Source organism: Alosa pseudoharengus, unplaced genomic scaffold (genome assembly GCF_046254945.1).
Source record: "Alosa pseudoharengus isolate Yale_2024_CS ecotype anadromous, Long Island Sound unplaced genomic scaffold, YU_APseudo_1.1 YU_APseudo_1.1_scf_19, whole genome shotgun sequence".
Classification (NCBI taxonomy): Eukaryota; Metazoa; Chordata; class Actinopteri; order Clupeiformes; family Clupeidae; genus Alosa; species Alosa pseudoharengus.
Window position 1 is genome coordinate 17,072,434 of NW_027468657.1, and position 10,000 is coordinate 17,082,433.

A 10,000-nucleotide genomic window follows, 5' to 3' on the forward strand; every position below is an offset into this window, starting at 1 on the left:
TATATGGATGAGCAGAGAGGGAAGAGAAGACAAGGTAGACAAGTGCTGTCTGTGAGGTGTGTCTGGACTGAAGACTGAATATTTGGTCTGAGGCATTACTGCACCTCATTCCCATGGAGAGAAAGAGAGAGAGAGAGAGAGAGAGAGAGAGAGAGAGAGAGAGAGACATGACAGAGATGAGTGAAGAGATGGAAGAGAAAAACAGAGTGGGACTGGTAAACGAGTGACGCTTGAGCTGTCACGGTTTTGGATGAAGGGCTTGGTCAGAGGTATTATTCCACCTCATTCCAGTGAGGGGAGAGAGAGAGAGAGAGAGAGAGCTTGTGCTTATGTGGAAAAGGGAGAGATGAAATGGATGAAAAGAGAAATGGAGAGAGATTTTGAAACAAGCAGTATCAGTGCTATGTTCTGTGTTTAGAAAGGGGTTAGGTTACGCTCTCTCTCTCACACACACACACACACACACACACACACACACACACACACACAGTGGCTGATAGACTCACAGCCGGCCTGTCTCTCTGCCCCATATCCCTGTCAATACCTCTCAGTAGTGGTTGCAGGGTACACAGCCTCTTACCTGTGTCTGAAACTACACCCTAAACAGAGAGAGAGAGAGATAAAGAGAGAGAGAGAGGCGGTCAGATATCAGTATTTCTTAATAAGCACTGTAGTCTGTCTATCCTTTTCCCCCTGTCTTGAATCAACACTGCTGAAAATGGTATAGAGAGGAAGCGAGAGAGAGAGAGAGAGAGAGCAAGAGAGACAGAGAGAGACAGAGAGAGACAGAGAGAAAGAGAGAGCGAGCGAGCGAGATAGCGATAGAGAGACAGAGAGAAAGGTGGAGCTCCGATATCAAAGGGCAAACCTGTCTTTTGTGCGTTGCGTGTGTCTGCCTGGGTCTAAGATGTGCGGTAATTAGCGGTAGATTGTTTGTGGAGTGGTACGGTATGGCACAGCACGGTATGGCACTCCGGGTTGCCGGATGCGCTGCATACGCATGACTCTGACTGATTGAGGGGTGAATGTCTGGCCTCTTTCTCTTTCTCTCTTTCTGTTGATTTTTCTGATGATTTTCTGTCGATGAATCATCTGGAATTCAAATGATGCAATTCTCTGAGAAACCTCTGCAATCAGGCCCCACCGAGTCACTAAGGCATCAAAGAATTTCTTCGAGCTTTTGGTCCACGGGCGTCTGTTAATCGGGCGAGCATGTGACGTGCGGTTTGAATGAAGCTCGTCTGAGAGGAGAGATCGCTGAAAGAAAACAAGATGGAGCACACTTTACATGCAAATAGGCTCCCGGTTTCTCTCCCATGATCCTTCTGTGTCACCCACCTCTCTCTCTCTCTCTCTCTTCTCTCTCTCTCTTGTACGTGCCCCGGTGCTGTGAGAAGAAGTGTGTTTTTCCTCCATATGAGAAAAGGCATAAATGTTGCAGCCACTAAACTCAAGCACATCCAAACAGCCCTCTTATGCAAACTCCAATACCAGCACAAACAACAAAGACATTTCTCACAAACACGGAAGCAAGTGTGGAGCTTTTTTACCCCTCATTGCTTGCCATACAAAAGCGCTCCCCTCACAGAGTAATATATTGCTACATATAAACCTGGCAAAAATTACAGTGCAAATTAAAGTGTAATCTAGAAATATGCCTTCTCCAAGTGCAATGTAAAATAGATAGGGTTGCAGCTCCAATAAAAACACAACAGTATAATACCCACATTGTGCTATTTCCTTAGCTATAATGACTGTGAATGATATGGAGATTTTATGTATTTTGGAATTCCAAACACAAAGACACACACACACACACACACACACACACACACACACACACACACACATACACACACACACACACAGTAGTGGGTGCCTCCATTAGCAGCATTGTTAAAGGTGTTATTAGACTGTATGCTTCTTAATCTAAAGTAGCAAATCAATGACACTGAATGGCCATTAAACGTAAAGAATTAAATTAAATATATTGAAGCATTTAATAACATATAAAACAATGTCAAATGAGTTTAGAATATTCTTCTTTTTTAAAAACTGCACTGTCCCTCCTCCCTCTCTCCTCTCCTCCCTCTCCTCTCTCCTCCCTCTCTCCTGGTCTGCAGAGCCCATGGTCCTGACGCCATGATCCTGGTGGACGGTCAGCCCATGCAGAGCAGTGGTGACCTGGGTCTGTCCCAGATGCTGCACATCGCCTCCCAGATCGCCGCGGGGATGGTCTACCTGGCCTCTCAGCACTTCGTCCACCGCGACCTGGCCACACGCAACTGCCTGGTGGGCAACGGCCTGCTGGTCAAGATCGGAGACTTCGGCATGTCCAGAGACATCTACAGCACCGACTACTACAGGGTAGGTCACCTCGATGGGGACCGAAACATCTACTGTAGTTACTACTTCCCAGGTGTGAGGTAACCTCTGTCCAGACTGAGATATCGACTGCAGTGAGTACTTCAGGGTTGTAACGTAACCTCGATATGACCAGAAACATCTACATGAAAGATCACCTCTGGGTAAATAAATAGCCGCAGGACATATTACTGCAGGGTCAGAGATTTCTACAAGAAAAGCTAAAACAAAAGAAGTGTCTGTTGTTAGAAAAAAGCTATATCAAAAAGACATATTACTATAAGCCAAAAGAGATGATTACCGAATAACAGTATTTCAGCGTTAGATTCCTTTAAATGGCTGATTACAACTTAAAAGAGACGCCTAGAGGGAACACTACCCTGCTGTTAAGCAATTGTGTTGGACACCTACAAGGAAGGTTACTCTACAGTATGGGTAGATGCCTATAATGGGTCCTTTCCAGAATGTGCCATCATCAGCTGTGTTTTAAGACTATGTGTGGTGGTAAATGCTCAGATCTGGTTCAGATTTCATGCATAGCTGTTTCTTCAGTAGTGCTTTTAAACACATGATTACACAGCCTCTCACAGTCGCCACCACCCAAACATGCACCATAACAAAACTACCCAAAACGAGACAAAACAAAACAACCCCAAAACGGAAAGAGTTGGCGTTGCTATTGCGGCATGGTGTCAGCTCATCCCTGTGCTGAATGCCCTTCAGTGGAGACACACATCAAGTGTAGCCGCCCGGCAGCGGTTTGAATAGTCGAGTGGCCCGGTAGCTGTTCTCACTGTTTAAATAGACCGGCCTTGCTCTGGCTGCTGCCTACTACTTCCCTTGAGCTGCCTGAGGCCCTGCGTGTGCTTAATTAATTAATTACTCCAGTGCCCCTCTTACGTAAGGCAGTGTTGATACAAGATGTTCTCTTAACAGGGGTCATGTAGAGTTTTTAGGTTAGTTCTGACTAGAGTGTCACAATAAAGTGTGTGTGTGTGCGTGTGTGTGTGTGTGTGTGTGTGTGTGTGTGTATGTGTGTGTGTGTGTGTGTGTGTGTGTGTGTGTGCTCCTGGTGAGCACACTGCTCCAAGTGTTTGCATGTGTATGTGTGTGCACTACCCCCAGATAGGTTAAATGCATCAGGACAAAGTAATTTAACTTAAATTAAATTAATTTGGCTTAACAGGTTTGCACAAGGCACACTGTGTTCAAATCGGTTGGTGCTCAACCTATACTCTGTTTAATGACATACTGTAGGCTACTTCAAATAAAGTGTGACAAAACTCCCTTTGCTTAGTCTTTGCCTGACATGGGCCTGGATAAGTCTACTGCAGACTGTTGGGTTTAAATTAAAATATCCTATCGGATTTCAGCATGCCAAGATAAGGCCTGAGCAAGACTAAGGCTTAGATATGTGCAGCACTAATTGCTACTTACTGATAGACTATCTAAGCATTGATTATTGCTTTGCAAGACATTTTAAGTCCAAATTAGTCCAGCAGTCAAGAGATATCTTTACATCTATTATTCTATATTCATATAAATCCATATCTACTGTATATGACTTACTACAACATCTTAAGATACTATCTACACCATTGAATAGCTTGTACAAAGGCGCCTATTTAATAGACTCATATTACATGTACAGAGATTTTGAAAGTGTTCATTAGCCCAGCATAAGGCATCTTTCCCAGTGATCACTACATGCTGAGACCTTTATACACCAGATTAGCGCAGTAGAAACACATCTTTACGACGTAAAGCACTATGCTAGCCACTGTAACGCCTATGCAGGAATTAATGCGTCCCTGCCTCTGTTCGCTGACCCTGCGTCCAAAGACAATATATTAATTTGTTAGAAAATGACACTGGTCAAGGGACAGCTATACCAAAGAGGTTCATCCACTATCTTTTGCAATACTCAGAGGTGTACTCAGAAGTCCGGCTTTAGACAATAGAAGTCCTACCATGCATTGGTTCTATAGTGATTTCACGTATCAGCTCGTCTACCTGGCTGAGGAGCTGTGCCAATTAGAATCAGCTGGTTTGGTGAACGCTTGGAGCAAATATGTGGCAGGGATTTTATTTTCTGGCTTTTACACCTCTGGGCTGGCTATACTATATTATAACGCTGATAGTTGATACATGCTGCTAAGTGAGTGCAAAAGGCTGCATAGATGGCCGCTAGCATCCAGGCCACTGGCTGCACTGAGCCATATGGGAGAGTACAGTGCTCGGTCTCACCAGCAGGGATGGTAATGACAGGAGGCATGCACACTCAGTGGTAGGTGTGAAGACTTGTGAGACAGTAGGAACAGTGTGTGCTGGAACATTCTTTGGTTCAGTAAGCCGCCTCCTCTGAAGTGGTGATTAGGTGAGATGGTCATGGAGAGGTGGCCTGTGGATTGGGGCTATCGGGGATATCAAGATGTGTCCCAGCAGAGAGGAGATTCTCTGGACTAGACTCCACCAAAAACCACTAAGTCTGAAAGGGAGAAAGAAGCTTGTCATGGTTAATCCTTTCTAATGCTGAAGGGAAAAATGGCCTGTTTCTCACTATGTTGACGGCTTTGCCTTTTGGGTAGACAAGTGTAGGCGAGTAATTATCCCACCATCTTAATTATTTATTTAGCGTTTTAACGCTGACTGGGGCTCATAAGGAAGTCCACCTCACACCATCCTGCTGCCAAGTGGTTGCCTGTTCACCCAGGGCACGACAATGCAAAACACAAACATCATGTTCATCATAAGAGTCCCACAGCTGTACAAGTGTACAGACTGGCACAGATGCGTTGAGTTGTTTCATGTAACACTGACATTTAAGGAAGATGACTCACATATGCTGTCACCACCATTGGTGCACACCACTGTTTTTACATGGACTGTGAACTAGATGAGATGCACATCCTTATTGTCTTGACAAGAGAACCATGGGGAGAGAGAAAACATGAGAGAGAGAAAGAGAGAGAGATAAACAAAAGGAGTCACTTCATCAGTGAAGCACACAAAAAAGTCAAACACACACACACACACACACACACACACACACACACACACACACACACACCTACACATTGCCTCATAGCCACACACACACACACACTTACATGCACTCCCATCCACACCATCACGTACACACACACACACACACTACCGTTGCAGTAATGTATGATGCATGATTTTTTTTTTCTTTCTTTACACACTACTACGTACATGTATGCTTTGGCAATACAAATTGTATTTTTTGGGGAAGAAAGGGACAAAGAGAGAGTGTCTGTCTGTGTGTGAGAGGAAGAAAAAGAGACACAGTGTGTGTGTGTGTGTTTGTTTGTTTGTGTACGTGCGTGTGTGTGTGAAAGTTTTCTTCTCTCCAGATGGCTCTGTTGCAGCTGGAGGCTGGGCACTGTGGGGTGTGATAGCATCGATGGCTATGCTGCATTCAGGGATATTGACAAAGAGGCCAGATTAGGAGATCATAACGGCACTGGACACATCCTGCCCATCCAGTGATTAGAAAAGAAAGCTGGTGCCCAGTAGCCCCCACTGCTCATCACACTTAGCGTCAGTCCAAGCCTATCCGGATCTATCAACCCCTCTTCTGTCCTCTCCTCCTCTATCCTCTCCTATCATCCTCTCATCTCTCCTCTCTTCTCCTCTTCTCCTCTATCCCCTCCTCTACCCTCTCCTCTCATCTCATCTCTCCTCTCCTCCCTTCTCCTATCGACATTTGCGCACCTCTGGGGATCCCAAGTACACGCTGCCCCACATGCAACTTTCTCTCTCCCTCTCTCTCTCTCTCTCTGTCTCTCTCTCTCTCTCTCTCTCTCTCCCTCTTTCTCAATTTTCAATTTAATTCAATTCAATTCTCAATTTTTCAATTCAAATAAGCTTTATTGACATGACAAGAGTGCTTGTGTTGTCAAAGCATCTCTCTCTCTCTCTCTCTCTCTCTTACTCACACACACAGACACACACTCTCTCTTTTTCTCTGCATTTCTTTCTGTCTTTCTTTCTTCCTTCCTTTCTGTCTTACTTCCATTCACACCATCCCTCTCTCACTCTTGCTGTTTATCACTTTCTCTTTCACTCTGTCAGCTTCTTTCTCTTGTTTAACTTCACTGTTTATTCCTCTCTTTATCACTTTATCACTGTTTATCACTCTCTTCTCACTGATCTCTCTCTCTCTCTCTCTCTCTCACTCTCTCTCTCTCTCTCTCTCTCTCTCTCTCTCTCTCTCTCTCTCTCTCTCTCTCTCCATGTATCCATCCTTCCAGCATGGATGGGTTGTCAGTCCAACTGCTCCATCAGAAAACAAACAAACCAAAAGTGGACTCTCCCTCCCTCCTTCCCTCCCTCCCTCCATCCCTCCCTAGCCCTGCCACAGCCTCCCTCTCTCCCTGCGACCCCCGTGCTCCGTTGTCTCTCATCAGTTCCACATCTGTAAACAACTCCGGTTGCCTGGCAGCCTCTGCCACAGGTGCTGATGGGCTCGTGGTGGCTGAACCGCTCACAGGTGCAATTTTGTTACCCCCGCATCGTTATTATCCTAAACATCCCCAGCGTCACCATCACCGCCACCATCGCCCACCGAATCATCCCTCAACCCCTGCCCAGTAGCCCCTGGACACGAGGGCTCGCCCCCCCCCCCCCCCCCCACACACTCAAAACAGCTAAAATGACAGGCTCCTCTCTGTTCCACTTTCATGTCATCCTCATCACAGCAGCTGGACATCTGCTCCCCATTACACATCCGTACACCGCAGTGGATGGGTCCACGCAAACTGCAGCAGCAGCGGCTCGTAAACGGGCAGTTTAGAGCAGTCAGCGTGGATTAAGGACTTCTGAAGAGGGCTGCTTCCGTCGCCGTGGCGAGGTCTATCCGTCTGCGTGGTTTTTACGAGATTGTTGTTAACCGGGGTGATGTCACGATGTAAGCTTCTTCGAGAAAAGTCGCTGTGAGCGGAAAAGCCTGTGAAGTCTGATCGGGCCAATCAGCTTCCGGGCTGCAACCCCTAAATACCCGGTGAAACAGTTCCGCAAGTCGCCCGCCGTTTGGCCTGTAATCCATTTTCTCCCATGGTGCACTGCTCTCTGCGCCGTTAATCCCAGCGTTTGCTGCCCAGGCGGGAGTGGCGCGCGGCGGTAATCCACTTTACACTCCAAAGACGCAGCGTGCCACTGTCTACCGCCATCGCCAAGCATCAGAAAAAAAGCCAAGCGCCACAAAACCGTGGAAGACTGGGACTCCGTAACTGGAAAAAGAGAGAAATATGGAAATGACAGCAGCAGAAATTATTTCTCTCTCTCTCTCTCTCTCTCTCTCTCTCTCTCTCTCTCTCTCTCTCTCTCTCTCTTCTTTCTCTTTCTCTTATGCTTTCTTTCTTTTCTTTTGACCATTTTATGCACTTATCAATTTTCCACTGCTCTAATTACCCTAGCCAAGCCTTGCCTTGAAAGCCCAAGGTGAAGCTGAGATTGTTTATGAGGCGCTATGGCCAATGCTAATTTCTCCCTTTCTAAGGGAGACTGGCCGATTTGCATTCTGGCTGACAGGGGATGGTAGGTGCCTTAGATAGGTCATTTGTACTAACTGGAACTCAATTAATTTGTTTAATCGTTTAAAACCTTCACATGGGAGGACAGAAATATATATCCTGCCAAGTCATCCAAGTCTAGACAGTTCGGGGGAGCAGCCTTTGATGCTATTACATACATAATGGGGTGCTTAGAAAGGCCTCCCCACTTATATACAGAGCTTGGGTTGGTAATTATGTCAGATCAAAACACAGCGGCCCCTTCTGCTGCAGATGCAGCTTGATGGTTGCCGGGTTTAATGAGCTTATTGATCCATGGTTGTCTTAAACTGGTTGAGACCAGGCTGTGGACGACCAAGGAAAACAAACCAGGCCCGTGTACTACTGAAGTATCGATTTCAACTCTCTCTCTCTCTCTCTCTCTCTCTCTCTCTCTCTCTCTCTCTCTCTCTCTCTCTCTGTGAGTGTGTTAATATCTTTACCTAAAATTTACCATCATAAGTGTGTGTCTGTGTGTCTGTGTGTGTGTGTGTGTGTGTGTGTGTGTGTGTGTGTGTGTGTGTGTGTGTGTCTGTGTGTGTGTGTCTGTGTGTGTGTGTGTCTGTGTGCATGCATGTGTTTGTGAGTGACTGAGTGTGAGTGAATGTGTCAATATCTTGACCTGAGATGGACCGTCATAAGCATAAATGAAGTCTGTAATTAGCGGAGGACACTGTTATCAGGGCAAGCGGGTCTGACAGCCCCAGACAGCTTCTTCACAAAGTGGCGAAAACCTTCCTCTCTCCCCTGCTGGCCTTGAGCGTGATTAACGCAGTGCAATTGACATGGAATAGGAAATATAGTCGGGGGAAAAATCTTAATGAGCGCTGAGTGTTCAGATGATTAATGTCTGATTGTTTAATCGATTAATATCGCTATGTGGAGAGTTTGACCCAGGAGTCCATTAAGGGAGCCGCATGGTTTTAACGACGTCAGACGTCTGGTGATAGATCATGTCTCCGTCGTCTCCATCACGGCGTCACGTCACTCATCGATTCCTCGCTCACTTTGCCCAGAGAATACATTTGCCACTTTGGCTGAAATCGCTTCAGTCTCTCTCTCTCACACACACACACACTCACACACACTCTCTCTCTCTCTCTCTCTCTCTCTCTCTCTCACACACACACACACACACACACACACACACACACACACACACACACACACACACACACACACACACACACACAATTGGACAGTTCTTTTAGTTTACCACCTCAGTTCAAATTGCTCTTTTTCAAATTGTTCAAATTGTCTCTTTTTCTTCTCCTTGTTATTTCCTCTCCTCGTCCATCTCCTCTATCCAAGACCAAACACACACACACACACACACACACACACACACACACACACACACACACACACACACACAAACACACCCACACACAAACACACACCCGCAAACTGCCCTAGTTTGTAGATTTTAAGGGAGGGAAAACCTCTGTGGATTGTAGAACTTGGCTGGCCAGCAAAAGATATTCAGAGCCATCCTAGGATGGCTCCTCAGTTTAAATTAGGAACAGATAGCTCTGAAATAAAACACTGACTGGACAGTTTCGGAAAGGCAGCTGGAACCCTCCACGAGCTAAATTGTGCTGGGCTGGCACACACATTGTGTTCCACACCTATTGTAGCGCTGTGCTCCAACATGAAGACCTTATTCCCCTGACATCACTCTCTGGGCTGAGTTTATTCAGGAAGCGCTTGAACATATGTTCCGTGTAAATATGTAGAACTGCTGTGAAAGTCTTGTTTACTGAATGGCCAGATTTGGATGTCTTCACCTAATAAGTTTGTCTTGGGCATGGATGGGACTGAGAACAGTAAATTCCTTACACAACACTACATGTGTGTGTGTGTGTGTGTGTGTGTGTGTGTGTGTGTGTGTGTGTGTGTGTGTTTGTGTGTGTTTGTGTATATCTAGATTATAGTGTAGGTCATCAAGTCTCCATACAGTACTTGGACTCCGTTTCTCTTTTTTAGTGTTGTGTATTTTCATCCCACTGAAGTCCTGTATACATTGGGGACCTCTACAGTATAATGTCGTCACATACAAA

The 10,000-nt window shown here is 45.9% G+C and overlaps 1 protein-coding gene across 4 annotated transcripts in view; it reads left to right on the forward strand.

The window, feature by feature from the left end:
• Positions 1 to 10,000, forward strand: part of ntrk3b (neurotrophic tyrosine kinase, receptor, type 3b) — a 150,210-nt gene that overhangs the window by 134,747 nt on the left and 5,463 nt on the right. For all 4 annotated transcript variants that reach the window (XM_076291891.1, XM_076291892.1, XM_076291889.1 and 1 more), the window contains one exon: positions 2,124 to 2,367. In XM_076291891.1, coding sequence (XP_076148006.1) covers positions 2,124 to 2,367 — 244 coding nt within the window. The remainder of the gene's footprint in view (positions 1 to 2,123; positions 2,368 to 10,000) is intronic.